Source organism: Phasianus colchicus, chromosome Z (assembly GCF_987193195.1).
Source record: "Phasianus colchicus chromosome Z, bPhaCol1.hap1.1, whole genome shotgun sequence".
Taxonomy (NCBI): Eukaryota; Metazoa; Chordata; class Aves; order Galliformes; family Phasianidae; genus Phasianus; species Phasianus colchicus.
The window spans coordinates 37,706,326-37,726,036 of record NC_143476.1 but is presented as its reverse complement, the minus strand read 5'-3'; the positions used below and the strand labels follow the sequence as shown (position 1 = coordinate 37,726,036).

General features: G+C 42.3%; 1 protein-coding gene across 3 annotated transcripts; it reads right to left on the bottom strand.

The window, feature by feature from the left end:
• Positions 1–11,160: 11,160 nt before the first annotated feature.
• On the bottom strand, positions 11,161–19,287 carry LOC149912882 (uncharacterized). Of its 3 annotated transcripts, XM_090131997.1 has the most exons (5): positions 19,020–19,287; positions 18,602–18,721; positions 17,273–17,392; positions 16,665–16,793; positions 11,161–16,491 (listed from the first exon to the last, which is right to left on the bottom strand). In XM_090131997.1, the coding sequence occupies exons 1-5, from the start codon at positions 19,122–19,124 to the stop codon at positions 16,474–16,476; spliced, it is 492 nt and encodes a 163-aa protein (XP_089988123.1). In that variant the 5' UTR covers positions 19,125–19,287; the 3' UTR covers positions 11,161–16,473. The 3 variants fall into 3 exon arrangements, with proteins under 3 accessions (XP_089988123.1, XP_089988121.1, XP_089988122.1); XM_090131995.1 differs by lacking the exons at positions 18,602–18,721; positions 19,020–19,287 and having other exon boundaries at positions 17,273–18,595; XM_090131996.1 differs by lacking the exons at positions 18,602–18,721; positions 19,020–19,287 and having other exon boundaries at positions 16,665–16,790; positions 17,273–18,595.
• Between the last annotated feature and the right edge of the window lie 424 nt (positions 19,288–19,711).

Below are 19,711 nucleotides of genomic sequence, written 5' to 3'. Positions count from 1 at the left end.
TTTGTCTTATTGTAGTCACAAGCACAGTGCTAGCTTAAACGGTGAATTATTCATTTGAAAGCTATCCAATTAAAATTTCTTCTGCATATCTTGTATTTTAACATTAAGTTATTATATCATTTCTTCTTGCTGACACTCATGCATTCAGCCTTGTCCTCTCGGTGGTCTTGGGATAGTTTGAACCATGTTTTTCAGGAAAATAAAGGATGCCACTTTGCATCGTGTGAGGTATTTAAGTCATCTTTCTCCAGCTCCTGAAGGAACAGTGAGAGATGAAAATGGCAATAGCTGTGGATATAGCAGTAAATAATTGCAGCTGTCCAGTCACAGTTTGCAGAAACATTAAGATTAGCTCACTGGATCTTATCTTCTGCAGTCATAAAGCATTTTGGAAATCCACAAAGATCCACAAATTTCTGCTTGTGGAGTAGAGACAAAGGCCTCCTATTGCATTCTAATTGTTCTCAAACATCACAAGGCCAGAGGAGGAGATAGCAAGAGCATTGTCTGCATCCAATGAATTACATGAATCCTATCAATTGCACAATATCCTGAAAACTGCATTTAGGTGGGCTTTCAGTTGGAAGCACGGCAGAGTAGCATGCAAGAAACAGACAAAGCAAACCAATTGCAGATCTGAAGCCTAGTATTTCTTTATGCATTCATTTTATCTGTTCAAGACTCAAAAAAATCTTACAAGATTGCACAGTTTTCCTAAACTGTAGAAATGTCTTGAATGAACTTATGTAGTTCATACTTCTGTTGCTAAAATTAGTTGTGGTGGTTGTCAGTCTACAGTCAATCAGGAGGATAATGTGAAAGCTGAACGATAATGTGTTCATATGTAATATACACTTATATATACTTATATATAGCCTTATATTAAGTATATATATATATATATATATAATCTGCATTTTGCATTCTTAATTTTCAGTTTGGATAGAGTTGATGTTTCTCCCTTTCTGAGAAGGAAGCCTGATGATAATAAAAGTCAGTAAATCCATATATTTACACATGAATCTGAAACAGAAATCCTCTCTCAAACATGAAGTTTTTATGATGATGAAAATATTGTCATGTAGGCACATAAGGACGAATATTCTTTCCTGGGGATCATACTCAAAGAATGGAGACTGCTCAGCTGGGATTCTCTTTGAAAAGGGGCTTGCTAGTTCTGTGAAGCTAGAGGAGATTTCCCATAATGTGAGGCAAAGCAAAGGTCCTTTCCAAGAGATTATTTCCTGCTACAGGAAGTAGAAGGAGCTGCCAATGTGGTTGTACCAAAGGTAACCCTGAGATGACCAGCACTGTGGTGTTATAGACTCCAACTTTAAGTAGTTTTGATGAGCTAAAGGGATGTGAAAGTAGCTGGAAAGTTGGGTAGGACTGATGGGTTTAGAGAGATGTAGTCTATGAAATTTTGGGGGAGTGTCCGTATCTGGAAATATTGAATGTCCTGGACAAATTTCTGAACAGCCTGGTCTAGATGAATTTACTTTTAAGCAGACTGTTGAACCAGGTTAATTCCAGAGCTCCTTACTAACTATGTGCTTCCATGAAATACCAGTAAATTTCTTTTGACCTTGTTTTCAAAGTCTGAGGTGTTTGTAACCTCAAAATACCGATTATTTACACAGGTAAGCTGAATGCTCCACAGTCATAGTGTACATATGGTTGTGGATAGTCTGTCTTTCTACTTTCTGATGCCACTTGTGATAAAATCAAAGCACCCTGATTTCAGATGGTGGAGTATTTCAAATAGCTGTAAAGAGCTTGAGGAGATAGAAATCTGTTCTAAAAGCAATAGAAAATGTGACATTTAAATTCCATTGTATATGGAGCTGGAATTTAAGAACAGTTAGATGCCACTGAATTCATTAAGATCTCTTCATAATTCAGACCTATTTGGGTATGGCTGCTGCCAGTCTCAGGGTCATTTTTATACCCAAGAGAGTATAACATCACTGTAACCAGTGTGATCTCAGCAGAGATGATTTTAGCTTAGAATGAAGCTGTCTGCATTAACCAAAGGACACTTGCACTGTCCCAGATCGGGAGGACATTGTTAAAAGAGCATTAGCTACTTCTCATTGTGAAAGAGTAGTAGAAATCAGGTCAGTTCTGATTATGGAAACTATTTCCTCCAGCTTTTCACTGCCATCCTGTAGAAACATACAAGACACTGCTGGGAGAGAGATTTGGCTTGCCCTTGTTATTTTTCCAAAGGCAAAATGAAAAAGAAAAAAGAGAAAAAGTAACAGTGGACCCAGAAGACAGCCTGGTTCTGAAGAACAGCTGAATTTCTTGGTGTATAGCTACCATGTCTTGTTTAAACAGAGTTCTTGGCTTAAATGCTGACTTCTGCCCTGTTCCTACCAGTAGACATGAGGTAGCGCCTGTTTTGTGCACTGCACCAGTGATTTCCCCTTCCAGCAGAAGCAGTCTGCAGGAGCGTCCATTTTTGGCCAGTGCTGGTCCAAAGGGCTTACAAGCATAACGCTTTTTGCAGATCACGACTCCATGACATGCTACAGATTTGTGTCCTAAAAAACGGAAAGCAGTGAGCTTCCCACAACTACCTAACACCGGAATTTGTAATGCAACTACTTATGATGCTTGTTAACTATAGCTATAAAATAGCCTCTCAAACCAACAGAGAGGAATGGTGCTCAGAAGCAATGGTTCTCTATGTTATGGTTTACTTCTGATTAAATTACATCATGGGCAAGTTCTTTGTTTGGAACAGGGAGTACCTGCTAAATACATACTTTACCAAACCACAGCATTTTAAAATTTGAGGGAGAAAAATCTTCCTGCAGTGCAAAGTAAAGCATCGTTCACTGTGTTCCTAATTCATGCCTTTTCTCCACAAATTGCACAAATTTCTAAATTTCATTGTTGCCTTGTGCCCATACTATTATGGCCCAAACCAGAGTTGTGTGCACCTCTGATTAATTAGCTATTACTGCACTTAATAAGATACCAAAAATTGAATTCTTGAAAACATGTTGAAACCTGGAGATTTTCCTGTGGGAAATAGCTTCTTTTTAAATGGGAGCAATTAGCATTTCCTCTTACTTGCATATAAATATCTCAATCATCAGAATGTTTCCTAAGCGCTTATGAATTACAATATTTGTACTATGACTTTTTGGCAGTTCTGTCATAGCTACATGTTCATAGTGAATGCCTTTGTGCCTTATGCAGATAGTAAAGAAGAGGCTTGCTTGTATATGGCATGTAAAGCATCTAAGAATTACCATAAAATCACCAAGGCAGGAAAAGACCTCCAAGATCATCCAGTCCAACCATCCATCTAGCACCAATGTTTCCCACTAAAGCATGTCCATTAGTACCAAATCTACATGTTTCCTGACACCACCAGGGACAGTGACTCAGTGACTTCACCACCTCTCTGGACAGCCTGTTCCAGAGCCTGTCCATTTTATTGAAGAAGCAGCTTCATAATATCCAACCTGAACCTCCTCCAGCACAACTTGAGACCATTCCCTCTCATCCTATAACTATCACCTGGGAGAAGAGTCCTACCCCCCCCTTGCCACAACCTCATTTCAGGAAGTTGTAAAGGGTGATAAGGTCTCCCCTAAACCACCTCTTCTCCTGACAGAACAATCCCTGTTCCCTCAGCTGCTTACATGACTTGTATCTTTATCTCAGAATACACAGTGCAGTTTTTCTGCAACTTTGAGCCACATTTAGAAAGGGATTTTCTAGCTCCTGTCTCCCAATAATTCTTCCTTGCTATTCTGAAACTTTCTTGATTAGAAAAGATGTTTAAGCAAATCCCTAACTGCACAAAGGCAGATGACAGAATATCCTGTGTATTTAATCCCCCAAATAGTCTAATGTTTAATCTTTTAGACTCGGGGAAAAAGTCATTGTTTTGATAAATCCAGGAGACATCATGAGAGAAATAGTATAGTTCAGTATATTTGTTGTTTTGCTGATGGTGTGATTTTAGATTATTTATGGTGTAGACATATGTTTGGACTTGAGTAGTCATTAAAGTAGTTTGGATAAAGGGATTCTGTATAACTGCTGTGATCAAGGAGTGTTATTTGACAAAGAGAACTTTACAAAATCCTGTTTTTCAAAGAAATGCCAACCATGTCCGTTTTAACAGTGTTTGTCCATAAGGATTCACAAATTTAGTCTCTTTATATCAGTGACTACATCAGCATGTAAGTTGGCATACTTTTATCATGAATATTTAATCCACAATATTCTGAATAACCATAACATTTAACAATATGTTGGTGGCTCCATGACCTGATAACTCATTTTTCTTGCAGAGTCGATGATGCATTTTAACTGATGTAAGATAATTGGAATTGGAGTTTTTCCATAGCTGCTTTGTCACAGAAATATACTGAGCTAAATTCATCTAACCGGTGGCTTTCAGTGTTTTGATAGTTTACCAAGGACAATGTGAACCCATCAAAAAGTTCAGCCTTGTGCTTTTCTATGTAAAATATGCAGACACATTTTTATAAATCATCTTTCATTTGACAACATAACAGAACCATAGTCATCTACTATAATCATAGTATAGAATCATTATACTGGAAAACTCTGAAGGATTCTGAAGAATACAAACTGAAGCTCTACTCATACTACTAGTGAGTTGTTTGCATGGACAACTTTTTACCTTTCTGAAGTTGTGATGAATTATTGTTAACCAATTGTAGAAGGCATAGGTATTTAGTTGTTTATCAATGGCTATTTAACAGAACGAACGGGCTACATGAAGAGCACCATGTTTCATAAAGTTGTGTTTGGGTTGTCAGGACACTGTTCCCAGAGATGATTGCCTTCCGTCCCATTATTACACCTGGGAAATGGCATCACAGACTTTGCACAGGGGAGGAAAGTTACTGTGAGCTGGTAGTCTTCAAGTTGAAAAGAATACAGGAAACATGCATGCAGAAGTGAGAAAATTAGTTTTGTTATAGAATGTTTGGAAAATCTCTTTGGAGCACTACATTTGAAGCATAGTTTCAATTGTACATCATAGGCAGGGCATTTTCCAATAGTTCTTTTTTGTATAGTATGTATTATTGAGTTCAGGTGAGCCACAAACGTTACTTTTAAAAATAACTAAGGGATCTATTGTTGCTTTATTTGATGTGCATAATGTGTATTGTGTATATCACATAAATTTAATCCCTTGATCTTTTTCAGTGTGTGAGCGGAATTTCTGTGTGACATGCAAAGTAGTGGTTTTTGCGTGCAGATTTTTTTCTGAATATAAAAGGATAATGACTTTCTAATATAGTAGTTATTGTTGCCCCTTTATGGCCCTCTTCCACCTTGCCTCAGAAGACAACCCAAGGAGAAGTTCTCAGTCTGCACTGAATATGTAAAATGAAAAACCAGAAAATGTCTGGTGTGCTGTGAACAGCAAAAGAAAGTCACAGTTCTGATGGATTCTAAATTTTCTTCAGAACTATCAGGTTTTTTTAATCAGCACAGAACCTTCATTAGAGTGTAGTGCTTACTCTTGTTACAGCTGGCTGTGCTTTCCTAAAAGATGTGAACTTCAGCACTCTAGAACAAAGCCTCCTTTAATGGCACAGAAAAATGAATGAGCACAAATGAAGGTTGAAGTAGGAGGATGATGCTATTTTACTATTTTTTCCCAGTTAAGTTAGTACATGTGCACAGTAATTTGAGTGAAACTCAGTTGGCTGCAAAGTGTGTGGGTTAGGAAAGGCTGACCTTTCCTCCCAGACTGAGTGCTTTCAGCTGAAATTGGAGTAGCCATTTAAGCAAGGCCTTCCATGAGCCACTTAAAATGCCAAGGAACCAACTCTTCTTCTCCCTGAGCAGTGAGGGAACGCTTGACTTAATTTTGATCCATTATTATTGCAATGTTTTTCAACACTTCCTGCAAGAAAATCACCACTGTGTAACAGGGGCTCTCCGAGTAGCATTAGGGATTGCATCTGGCAATAGTTACTGACTTCTTACCTGCACTGATCATCCCCCTGAATTCAGCCCTGGTGAGGCCACATCTTGAGTACTGTGTTCAGTTTTGAGCCCCTCGCTTCAAGAAAGACATTGAGGCCCTGGAGTGTGCCAGAGAAGGGCATCAAAGCTGGTGAGGGGTCTGTAGGACAAGTCTTATGAGGAGGGAATTAGAATTGTTTAGTCTGGAGAAGGGGAGGCTGAGGGGAGACGTTATAGCTCTCTACAACTTCCTGAAAGGAGTTTCAGGTGAGGTGGGGGTCAGTCTCTTCCTTCAGGTAACAGTGATAGAATGAGAGGTGATGGCCTCAAATCATGGTGGGGTATGTTCAGGTTGGATATTAAGAAAAGTTTCTTCTCTGAAAGAGTGGTTAAGCACTAGAAGGGGTTGTCCATGGAGGTGGTGTAGTCACTGTAGATCTTAGAGGTCTTTTCCAAATGTAATGACTCCATGATTCTACGTGTGGTAAGCTCAGATGTAAGACAGTGATAGCAGATGTAAGAACAAATGACTCAAGTCCCAAAAGGTAGTCTTCTAGGTCTCCATTTAAAAATAAAAATAAAAATCTAAGATCTGGTCATCTAAGAGAAGTTGAAAGGAAAAAAGATTCTGTTAGAGTCTATTTCAATGAGGATTCTTCAGGCCTCAGCAAAAGGAAGATGTGTCTTTTTGACTTGTTTTTTTGTCTTTGACTGCTGTGTCACTCCCCAGGATTCAATTGTGAAGGCTTAGAAACTACATACATTTAATACCACTTTTGTGATATTATTTATGCAGTAGTGGGAAGGCTTGAGAGAGAACCTACTAGCAAACAAGAGCAAATTTTGCTTTTACAGAGCACCTGAATCATTTTTCAAATATAATCAACCTGCATAAAGTATTATCAGATAAATAACAAACATTCAAATTATGCACAAAAAATAAATTTAAGGGTAGACAGAAGAGTTCTACTAAAAGTCTGCTGTGCAAAATATCTTTTTTCACACTGCATTTGCTTGTACATAAAAATTCGTAAATTCTCTTTGCACAAGAAGGAAAACAAAGACTGGGTAAGGTGGATCCTTAAAACTAGCTTCAAAGAGCACCTAAGGTATGACTATTCCACTTTACAGTACCTTGTATGAAGCTATTAATGGAAACAATGTGGATGTATTAGCTCTCTATTATACCCTTACTAATTGCCAGCTTCTTAACAGAGGTGATTAACTAGAACAGAAGTCTGTTTTAAAGAAACTTTTGTATTTGTCCTTAAGCCAGCTTGCAAATCTTTGCACAGAATGTTATACTGCTGCATAGGCATGCCTCTACTTTTGTCATCATACTCAAGTCTCTTATCTTTGGCTTGTTACCCCACGTCATGGTAAGAAATCCTCTTTACAGTGACCAACATCACTATTTTTGGACCTGTGGAGGCACTAACATTATATTTTTAAAATCAGTATACACAGAGACAGTGAGAAGCTTTCATTGGCTTGTAATTAACCTGTTTTGTTTTTTTCCTGGCCTAAGATATTTTTAAGGAAGTAATGTTTACAGTTTGTGTGGGGAAAAAATAAATTGTGATCCTGATGACAGCTCTTCAGGCTGTTGGGAAGTTAAAGCTGTGGTAGAGGGATGCTGGCCAGGGTAGCATGGGTCCCTCGGGATTCATGCCTGAAGGGTAAAGGGGTCCAGGAAGCCTGGACACTCCTCAGGATGGAAATCTTAAAGGTACAAGAACTGGCTATACCTGTATGCCATAAGGCAAGCCATAGGGGAAGAAGAGCAGTGTGGATGAATCAGGAACTATTGTGGAGACTCTGGAAGAAAAAGAGAGTTTACATCCTCCAGAAGAAGGGAAGGCTACTTGGGGAAATTATAAGGAAGTTGCTAAGGCATGCAGGGAGGAAGTTAGGAAGGCAAAAGCCCAACTTGAACTTAGATTGGCCACTGCAGTAAAAGAGAAGAAGAAATCCTTTTACAAATATATCACTGGTAAGAGAAGAATCAGGGATAATTTCCATCCTTTACTTGATGTAGTGGGGAATGTGACCTCTCAGGATACGGAGAAAGCTAAGGACCATCAACACCTTCTTCATCTGCTTTTAATAGGCAGATCAGTTATCTTCAGTGCACTTTATGCCTTGATCTGGAAGTTTGGGATGCTACGCAGAATACATGCCCGGTGATTTAGGTGGAGAGCTCCTCCTCCATCTGGACTGTCACAGGTCCATGGGACCAGATGAGTGCCATCCTTGGGTGCTGAGGGAGCTGGTGGGGGCAATTGCCGAGCTGTTCTCCACCATCTATCAGCACTCCTGGTTATCTGGAGAGGTCCCAGAGTATTGGAGGCTTGCCAATGTGACTCCCATCTAAAAGAAGGACTGTAAGGAGGATCTGGGGAATTACAGACCTGTCAGCCTGACCTTGGTACCGAGCAAATCATCTTGGGTGAGATCACAGGGCATGTGCGTGGCATCAAGGGGATCAGACCCAGCCAGCACAGGTTCATGAAAGGCAGGTCGTGCTCGACCAACCTCATCTCCTTCTACGACTAGGTGACCAGACTGGTAGGTGAGGGAAGGGCTATTGATGTAGTCTACCTAAACTTCAGCAAAGCCTTTGACACGGTCCCTCACAGTATTCTCCTGGCTGCCTATGGCCTGGACAGGTAAACCCTTCTTTGGCTAGAGGGCTATGCCAGTACGGTAGTGTAGTAGTAGGGGGTAGTGGTTAATGGAGGTCAGTCCAGCTAGCAACCAGTTACAAGTGTGTCCCCCAGGTGTTGGTACTGGGGCCCATCTTGTTTAATATCTTCATTGATGACCTAGATGAAGGGATTGAGTGTACCCTTGCAGATGACACCAAGCTGGGAGGTGGTGTGGATCTGCCTGAGGGTAGGGAGGCCCTTCAGAGGGACTTAGATAAGCTGGATTGCTGGGCTGAGGTGAACGGGATGAGGTTCAACAAGGCCAAGTGCCGGGTCCTGCGCTTTGGCCACAACAATGCCATGCAGCGTTATAGGCCTGGGGACGAGTGGCTGGACGGTTGTGAAGAGGAAGGGGATCTGGGAGTGCTGGTTGATGCTCGGCTGAACGTGAGCTGACAGTGTGCCCAGGTGGCCAAGAGGGCCAACAGCATCCTGGGCTGCATTAGAAGTAGTGTGGCCAGCAGGAGCAGGGAGGTGATCATCCCCCTGTACTCAGCACTGGTGAGGCCACACCTCGAGTACTGTGTTCAGTTTTGGGCCCCTCACTACAAGAAAGACATTGAGGCCCTGGAACGTGTCCAGAGAAGGGTGGCAAAACTGGTGAGGGGTCTGGAGCACAAATCTTATGAGGAGTGGCTGAGCGAGCTTGGATTGTTTAGTCTGGAGAAGAGGAGGCTCAGGGGAGACCTCATTGCACTCTACAACTTCCTGAAGGGAGGCTGTGATGAGGAGGGGTTCGGCCTCTTCTCCCAGGCAATGAACAGGAGCCGAGGAAATGGCTGCAAGCTGTACCAGAGGCGGTGTAGGTTGGACGTGAGGAAAAAACTTTTTCTCTCAGAGAGTGGTCAGGCACTGAAATGGCCTGCCAAGGGAGGTGGTGGAGTCGCCATCCCTGGTAGTGTTCAAGAGGCGCCTGGATGAGGAGCTGCGAGATACGGTTTAGTTTGTGGTAGCAGTGGTAATGGGAGGAAGGTTGGAGTAGATGATCTTGTAGGTCATTTCCAACCTTGTGATTTTATGATTCTATTGTACATTGTGCATTTCTGCATTACAGTCCAAAGGAGGAGAAAGAACATGTTTTTTTTCTTTATAGAAGTGACAGCTGGTCTACAAAGCCTAGCTGAAGCACCCATTAAGGGTGCACCTTGGCTGCATAGTGGTGAAAACTAAATCAAATGAAAGAAGCACTTCTCTAAAAATGTGTATGCCATTTTTGCATTAACCTTTGTTGTCTTTGTAGCCTCCAAAACAGGCAATAAAAGGTAGAGGTGGCAATTTTTTTTTCTATCAGATGAAATCTACCAGCTGCGTAAAACTTTAGCAGATACATCGAGTTTGAAACCCTGTCTGAAATACCAGCTTCAATATATAGTGCTAAATTATGTGCTGAACTAACTTCATCCGCTGTTATGTTGACGTATTTGAAACATCTGCCTCATAGGTGATGGGAGCATTTTTATTATGGAGCATTTCCTAATCTGAGATGATAATATTTTGTTAAAGAAACCAAGAATTTTATTGACACAGGTTTGACTGGGTTTGGCTGACTTATTATGTAGCTTTTGGTGATTTTGTATATCAAAATACTTTATAAGGAAGTAGGAAGCTCATACACTGTTTTGGATGTACTGCTGAGTGCATAATGCTATCGTGATAAAAGATGCTACTTATCTGAAATGACCAGGAACATATAGACAGTGAAGTGTGTTTGCAAATACAAGCTCATGCTGTGTTCTGATATCATGCTGTCCATCATACTGGCTCCTTCACAGTGCCCTGACTCTCCAGAGATGCTTGTGATCTGGTCTGTAAAATCTGTAGGCTCAAATATCTCTTGTAGCATGTGTAACACTTTGCATAAGCAAATCATTATCTCCATATGTCTCTCTAACTATTGCTTTAAAACAAGCAGCTAAGAATGAAATGCCATTTATAGAGTTATGGGGAAATTTATTACTAGGCTAGAACAGATAATTATAGAAGGAAGAGAACACAGCTGGATTTAAAGGTAGGGAGGGAGGCAGTAAGTTCATATAGGGTTCTTTAATGGTAAATGAGAGTTAATTTCTCTCATAAAGATGGCTAGATTCATGCTTTTGTTCAGGAGCGCTATACATTCTGCATATTAATAGTGTTCATTAAAATCTTCAGTCAGTAAAGGGGTTCTGCAAGAACAGATAGAATTGTGTATGCTAAGTAAAGTTTGAGAACATTAATTTTAACACTTTAACAAGTACAGACAATGCATCTCTCTCTTCACGATATGCAATTTCCTTAAATCTAGAAAGTGCATTTTATGGGTATTTAAGTTAGGCATACCTCCTTGCTATTAAGTTAGAATGAAATGCCTCCCACAGCTGTAATGCTACCCATGGGCAGAAAATAACATTTGTTTTGTAATCAAATGACCTCTATTTGATGACAGAGACTACGAGAGAAGCAGCATTTTATTAACATCTGAATCTGTGTATCTTCTACTTGTTTTATTTAATCAAAGTATTCATTTGGCAGCAACCTAGGGATTGGAGTTAAACTTTCCTGCTTTCATGTACACCAGGCACTTCTAACTTTCAGCTGTAAAAAGTATCTCTTGTCTTCAAGTTGCTGATAAGATGTGTGAGAGAAGAAAGAAAAGAAAAAGCAGAAGGGTGTGGCGATACAGTTAAGCAGCTGTACTGCCTCAGGCCTCTGAAGAAATCCCAAGGAGCTAAAGTGGTGCTGGGGTGCTGCCTGGCGTAGCACCTGCAAAGGAGGTGGGTGGTGAAGAGGAAGAGCAGTGCATGGATGCCACTCACAGGAAGAGGTTTTGTCTGTCAGAATTTCTATAGAGCTTAAGGGTTGCAAACTGCATTTGTGATTGCATTTAAGAGCAGAAATAAGATCCCCACATTCAGATGATACCGTTTTGTCTCCAGTAAAGTAAAATAGTTTTTAATAGCTTTGTTTTCCAAACCCATAGGAAAAAATATGCTGTGACTTTACAGAGGCTATAATGGTTACTGCAAATATCCTAGCGCTTTAATTCTGAATAAAGCTGATAATGATCATATCAGCTGCTCTCCAGTTATGCTTGACTTGCATATCTGCATTTTAAACCTTATCATAGGACAATTAAAATTGGAGAAGACCATTAGGATCATCAAGTCCAACTGTCAACCCACCACCACCATGCCCACTAAACCACATCCCTTCCTCTGGCTGACAGTAGGATTCAGCTGTAAATAGATTTCTTTGGCCAGTTGTGTGTCTGTGTCTCCTTGTTGTCTCCATTAAAGCCTCCTGGGTGAATGCTTAACTTTCAAGATCTATGAGCTTACATATGAGCTTTTATTTACCACATAAGCCCTGAGAACATTTTGATGTTCAGGACACATAAAAGATGAAATACACAATATCTCTGATTTATAGTGGCTTTGTGTACTCTTAATTTCAAGTGGGCAAAAGAGATAACTGCAGGTGACAACCAGATGAAGCTGAGATTTCCATGGCTGATTTCTTCACTCATCTGCAGTGTGTGACTGAAGTCTTTAAGAGCACAGTGTCATTCTACCAAGCCTTGACATGTTTGTCTGCTTTAGCATGTTGGATTTCTTTTGTCTTTGCAATCTTGCAGCCAAATGAAGGTTGTTTTTGCTGTGAGAATAAGCCCATTTGTTTCTCTTTTCCCCAGGACCTGCTTCCTCCTTAAATACCTGGAGTCCCTTTTCATGGAACCTTGAGGGGATAATTCCAACCCTTCAAACATCTCTGCAGAAACAGTGGGGAAACCCTTGTCCAGCTTCTAGTTATTTCACTCCAGATGGTTTGATTGGCTCTCATATTACAGTGTCACTGAAAAGACATCTGTCTCTTGTGCCCTTGATGGGCATATGAAGCAGAGGACAGGAAGCAGTGTGGTTGACAGACACTGTGCTATGTAATTTCTCAAGTCAATTTAAAATCCTTAGCTTTGAACACAAGTTCACAAGGTTTTCACACTCCTCAGATTGCCAGAAGATTCTTATTGGCTTAACCAATCTGTATTTGGAAACTGGAATAAAATTTCCAAGGTTGCTCTCTGCTCAGCACCTCTTACTTACAGATTGAGCCACTCTGCTAGCAACAACAACAAAGTAGGGCATTTGAGGAAACAGTGGATAGTTACAAAATATTAATAGTGGGCTGTCATTTCACTACTTGGGTATTTCAATTTGTGATCTTCACACTTCCTCAGTACAAAAACTGTTTTTTATTGAGTAACATCATGTAGGTTGCTGCCTTCCAATAGTGAATACACTGAGACACAAATAAACCTTGGGGCAACTGATAGTGATTTCTCTATTTGTTTCCTGACACATTTTGTTATAAAAGGAAAAGAAGTCTTACTAAAAATGTGTAGTGACTACTTTATGAAATTCCATTGTTTGCAGGAAAATTTAAGACTGTTAACTCCAGGTCATAGTGGTGGGGGAAAAGAGTCCCTTAGTTGTACTGAATCCTTACATGCTCTTTAACTCTGCTGTCATGTTGCACTTATACTTCTCAGTGCCGCAGTACTCAGATGCACACACAGATACATACAGGATTGTAATTGGTATTTATATTTATAAAACACTAAGTGATTCCTAATTTTAAGTAAAGTTTCCTGCATTGTTTAAATCCTTACATGTGGATTTCTTGTCCAGGCATGTAACTTGGAGATAGTACAGTGTAGCTATCATATTCAGGTACTCAAATGTTCTTCATCAGACATCTGAGGAAAAAATAAATAAATACATATATAATCTGCAAGTTTAATTCATATGCACCAATCCAATAAAATCAGGCTATTAGGTTTAACTGAGTAAATTTTATTTGTCTGGAGGAGTTATCTGTACACCTGTCCTCTACTGTTTACCAGGTCTCCTTAAAAAAAGTTTCAGTTCAGACAGGAAGAAAAAGATTGCTTTTATAGAACTGGTAACTAGCTGTGTATTTATCAGTGGAACATACGAGGTATTGCTTTTGCCCTCAGACTGGTGGATGACTTGTACAGAATTTTCCTATTTGTTACACTAATGAGAACTGACAAAGGACAAAAGAATAAAAGTAAATTAACTCTGACTAAAAATAATGTAATGGTGCATTGTGTGAAGGGGAACTTGAGCAATTTGTAGTATTGAATCCTCCATACACATAAACAAAGCAGCTAAGCCAAATGTGTTTCTATACAGAGTGAAGGCCAAACAAAGCAACTAAATTATGCTATTTGGAAGTGCAGAGCTCACAGTGTATCATTTCATTTCCTCTTTCCCCTGTGCTTCCAAGCACCTTTGCCCACACTCACGTTTTAATCATCATTTTATTTCAGCTCAGTACTTTCTGTAAATTGACTGCTGTAGGAGTAGAGACTTTTAGACATCATTGAGCTAATCAGATTAGGGACACAAATACTGCTGTGACTAACTGTTGTGTGCGTGAAAAGACAAATGGAAAAGTGTTCCCTTAACAGTGCCTGTAATGGGCTGTTGTTGCAAATGCATGGCTTGTCAGGACTCTGGCAAGAGACTGATCTTTATTTCTTGTCTCCAGCCACTCACCGTGGTTCAGGGTTACAAAAGGCTCCATCTGTCATGTGGTAGGAATCACTGCTTTGGGGGATACTACAAAAGCTGTATATATAAAATACTTTGTGTCCTGTGTTTTTGCTCCTGGTGGCTCACTGGAGGAAGGTTTTATTAAGAAAACATAACAAAAGGGCATCATAAGACCAAAATATATTTAAATCCTGTGTGTGCTGTTTCTTGAAAAATCAATTAATTTAACGAAAGTGCTCCTGCAACTACCAGATAACCAGCTCTTTTTGTAAAATGGACTTTTATAACACTAATAAATTAAACTAGATGGACTGTTAGACAACAGGTGAGTGAGGCAGCAGTTTCCTTGCCAGAAGCAGTTATATTTATACAGATGGATGGTGAAGATCACATCAGTTCAGATTTTATCTTTCCAGGCTTCCTTGTCGGCTATGGATTTTGCTACCTTTGAAAGCAGAAAGGAATTTATTAAAATAAAATTACTGTGATTACCCTGGAACCTTAAATCTAGGTTGATACGGAATGTGCATCTATTTGTCCTGACACTGCTTTAATTTGTAGTATTTAGCTTATTTGTAAGGCATTCCCTGTCATTACCTTGGTCAGATATACACTTTATATGTCGACACTAATAGTACTAATGATTCAGAAATTAAAAAAAAAATATGTCAACTGTAAAGCACTACATTATTTACATCACTGATACCTGTATTTACAACATAGTATCCTAGCATCTCATCAAAACAACAATCCCAGTCTAAGGCAACTGATTTTTTTCACTTCTACTTAGAAAATACATAATGGGGGGAGGTGAGGCATTTGTTTTTTTTTTTAAACATACTCTTTTCCAATTGTGACTCTTGAAAAAAATGAAAATTGTTAACCACCATTGTGAAACAGTGCAAAGCTGCTGAATACGCCTGTCAAGCTAATTCAGCAACAAGTTGTGACTTCTGAAGGCTGTATTTGTAGTTATTAGCATGTTTTGTCACAACAGCATGATAACACACACAGAAATGGCACAGAAGTAATTTCAGATAGTTTGGCACTTACCACTCCGCCACTGCAGCAGTGTTACCATAGGAAGAGACTAGAAAAGATGTTTGTTAGATGAATTGCTTCCAGCACCATAAGTGAAGCAGCAAGTACTGACAAAGTTTTTGGTTTTTGGTCACAAGCAAACAAAACACTTTCATTATAAGCTTTCAAAAGTGTTAACACTGATCACTGCTAAATGGAAAGGGTCTCTTAAAAACTGGTCTTGAATAATTTTTCTGTTTGAATTGTCACTTGAGGTAGGTGCACAAGGAAATCTGTTTGTGCAAACAGAAACAAGAGAAACAAAAAGGTTCCTTAGAAATATGACAGCAGTGGCAGGCTTACTTGATGTGCCATACCAGAAAATAGTTAATATTGCATTGAAAAGTTGTGCTCTGTATTTTCAACCTCTTTCATGAGGACCCCTGCCTTGCTGCTGACAGTGACTGTTTAGAAAGAACAAGCCTGATTCATTGATGCTACTGTAAAGAACTGCTACGCAAACACACAAGTACGTGCAAGAAGACAGCAATACAATGTTGTATGACATCCAAATGAAGGAAAAGTGCCCCTGCAGAAGATCGCAGTGACCTTTTTTCCTTCCTTGGAGGAAACTGTTCTTCTTGTAGGCTATTGTTTTCATTTTCCTGTGATAATGTTATTATTCAAAATATCATGTCTAAACAGGAGATGAAGCATGTCAAATCAATTTTTGCTTGGCATAATCATAGAATCACAGAATCACAAAGTTGGAAATGACCTACAAGATCATCTACTCCAACCTTCCTCCCATTACCATTGCTACCAGAAACTAAACCATACCTTCCAGCTCCTCATCCAGGTGCCTCTAGAACGCTGCCAGGGACGGCGACTCCACCACCTCCCTTGGCAGGCCATTCCAGTGCCTGACCACTCTCTGAGAGAAAAAGTTTTTTCCTCACGTCCAACCTACACCGCCTCTGGTACAGCTTGCAGCCATTTCCTTGGCTCCTGTTCATTGCCTGGGAGAAGAGGCCAAACCCCTCACAATTCTCACAATTTGGAAAAGTTGTTCTCATGATTCAGGCACATGGTGTCACTCTGGCCCAGGACCTGAAGCCGCAGCAGAAGCTGAAGACTTGGCCTCTGCCTCACCAGATGGAGCTCCGGGACCCACGGAGGAATGAGTCTGGGCTCTGGCTGTCCTGCAGCACAACTTGCTATTGCCCGTGGTCCTCCTGTGGGGAGAAGATGTTGCAAAGAAGATTTTCCTCATGCTTAGATGGAACTCTCTGTGTTCCTGTTTCTGTTTGTTGCCATTGTTGTGGCACTAGGCAGAGCCTGACCTTATCCTCTAGGCACCCGCCTTTTAGATATTTACAGTCATTAAAGCATAAGCTGGGCTTCCTACCTCTGAGCTGTGGTTGCCAAGGATCTGCATGCATTCCGGGCAACGGAGTGGTGGCAGACGGACCCCGTGGTAGGATCTGTTTCTGCTTTTGCTGTCTGAAGGCACAGCTTGCTTCCGCTTGCAGCCCTGCTGAGGGGAAAACGAGGTGTGGGATTCAGGTGGCTGTGTAGTCACACAGCACTCCAGACGTGGCTTCTCCAGGACAGGGTAGAGGGGGAGGATTGCCTCCCTCGATCTGTTAGCCATTCTCTTTTTAATGCATCCTGGGAATGCGCTGGCATTCACATCCACCACAAGGGCACATTGCTGGCTCGTGGCACTGTCCACCAGGATGCCTAGATCCTTCTCCTCACAGCTTCTTTTCATCAAGTCAGTCCCTATCCTGTATTGATTTGTGCAGTTACTCCACACCAGGTGTAGGAATCTGCACTTGCCCTTGTGGAACATCCTAAGGTTTCTCTCCGCCCAGCTCTCCATCCTACAGTATTGCTGAAGGCAATGCCTTGGGAGGTTGCTGGGAGCAGTTCTCTCCTGCAGCTGCCACCTACTTGTCGACAGCTCCCAGGACTCAGGAAGAAGTTCAGCCCCTTCTCCCATGGGCTTCCTACCTGTGTAGGGGGGAATTCAGGGACCTCCAGGCGGGGTAGTGGTGGCAGACGGACGCGATGATGGGATGCATTCTTGCTCCCGCTGCCTGGCAGCACAGCTTGCTTCGGGCTGTGTCCCACCTGTGGGGAGAAGGGGGCATGGGATGCAGATGGCTGCATTGCCAGCAGTGTCCCAGCAGAGCCTCCAGTAGGAGGCAGCTGCTGGGCATGAACAGCCTGGCTGAGCTCAATCCCACTGCTCTGTGCCTCTGGGCGCAGATCTGCTGGGCCTGCGTGGGCCTGGGCTGGCCTGGGAGGTGGTTTGTCCCCAGGAAATGCCCCGGGGCAGGAGGAGCGGTGCCCTCGCCAGAGGCAGTCAGGTGCAGACATGTCATCGCCCGCTGCTGTGCCCCATGCTCTGGTGCTTTCTGTGTCATGCCATCACTCTCGCTCCCACTGCGTCCTGCACCTAGCAGCATTCCTGCATTCTCAGCAGCCCTCTCAGCTGGGCGTGGGCCTTCTTCTCCAGCCCCTTGGGCTTCTGTATCCTCTCACAGAGACTCAGTCCCTGGCACCCAGAGGAGCTGCTGCCTCCTCAGGAACTGCTCTCCTAAGAGTGGACAGTATTGTGACCCCTGTGTCACGATAGCCTTTGGGTGCAGTTGTGTCTGCATTGCAAAGCTCTGTTTGTCGCCATGGAGGCCCAGTGTCCCTTACATAACAGTCCCCCACTGGGTCACCAGCTCACAGCCAGGTGCAGAGGCAGCCACCTGGTTGGGCAACACTAGAGGATCTATCAGTCGCGATGGTCCTGCCCAATCCAGCTTCCTACATACTGTAGAGGGAGATAAGGTCCCTGTAGTACACGTAAAGAGCACGCTGGGAAAAGCAATTTGGGTCTTTCCCGCTTCTGGAAAGGGCAAACCTGTCTGTGGAACGGTTTTTGGTCAGGGACCTGGATCCATTTGGTAGCTGATGGAGAAAAATGAGGATGTTCAATCTGTACCACAAGAGAATTTGATGCGGGGGGAGTGCACTCAGTAATTCCATGTATATATATATATATGTATGTGTATATATATAAATGTGTGTGTGTGTGTGTGTGTTTAATGCTTGTTAAGTTTTTGATTGTATATATTAAGCGTGATGTAGTGATGTGGAATAAGGGGTGGAATGTCATGGTTTTATGATTTTTGTTTTTAGGCCCATCTCTCTACCCTTTTCCCTTTCCCGGGGTGTGGATCCATGGGTCCCCCTGCCCCACGAATCATGGAACCGGGCTGAACCAGCCCATAAACTGCTTCCAGGACTCAGGAAGAAGTTCAGCCCCTTCTCCCATGGGCTTCCTACCTGTGCAGGGGGGGATTCAGGGACCTCCAGGCGGGGTAGTGGTGGCAGACGGACGCGATGGTGGGATGCATTCTTGCTCCTGCTGCCTGGCAGCTCAGCTTGCTTCGGGCTGTGTCCCACCTGTGGAGAGAAGGGGGCATGGGATGCAGATGGCTGCATTGCCAGCAGTGTCCCAGCAGAGCCTCCAGTAGGAGGCAGCTGCTGGGCATGAACAGCCTGGCTGAGCTCAATCCCACTGCTCTGTGCCTCTGGGCGCAGATCTGCTGGGCCTGCGTGGGCCTGGGCTGGCCTGGGAGGTGGTTTGTCCCCAGGAAATGCCCCAGGGCAGAGGGAGCGGTGCCCTCACCAGAGGAGCACAGTGAGAGCCATGTTCACCCCGCTGCTGTGCCCCACAGCTCTGGCGCTTTTGGTGTCCTACCGTCAGTCTCTCTTCCAGGGCATCCTGCACCTGGTGGTTTTCCTGCACCCTCCTCAGCCCTTTGTTGGGCTGGGAGCGGGCCTTCTTCTCCTGCTTCTTGGGCATTTATATCCTCTCACAGAGACTCAGTCTCAGACACTCAAGAGCTGCTACCTCCTCACGGAGCTGCTCTCCTGAGAGTGGGCAGCACAGGGACTCTGACCCCTGAAGGCAGGGGTACACCACCATGTCACAATAGCTTTTGGAATCAATTGCTCCCTGCCTCACAAAGTCCTGTCTGACCACAGGGGCCCAGTGCCCCTCCTCTGACATCCCCCACTGAGTCACCAGCTCACAGTCTGGTGCAGGTCAATGGCTGTGGCAATACAGAAAAAAAAAAAAAATTACAAATATATTGCCAGTAAGAAGGACAAGGAGAATTTCTATCCTTTATTGGATGTGGAGAGGAACATGGGGATCCACTGAGGATAAGGAAAAGACTGACATTCTCAATTCTGTACTTACATCCGACTTAAAATGTCAACCTAATTATTCTTGGGTTACTCTACCCCCTGAGCTTGATGAATGACAAGCCTGGAAAAGTCATCCAGGACCTTCAAGATCATCCAGTCCAACCATTCACTTACCATCAGTATTTCCCCACTAAACTATGTCCTTTAGTACAACATCTAAATGTTTCTTGAACACCTCTA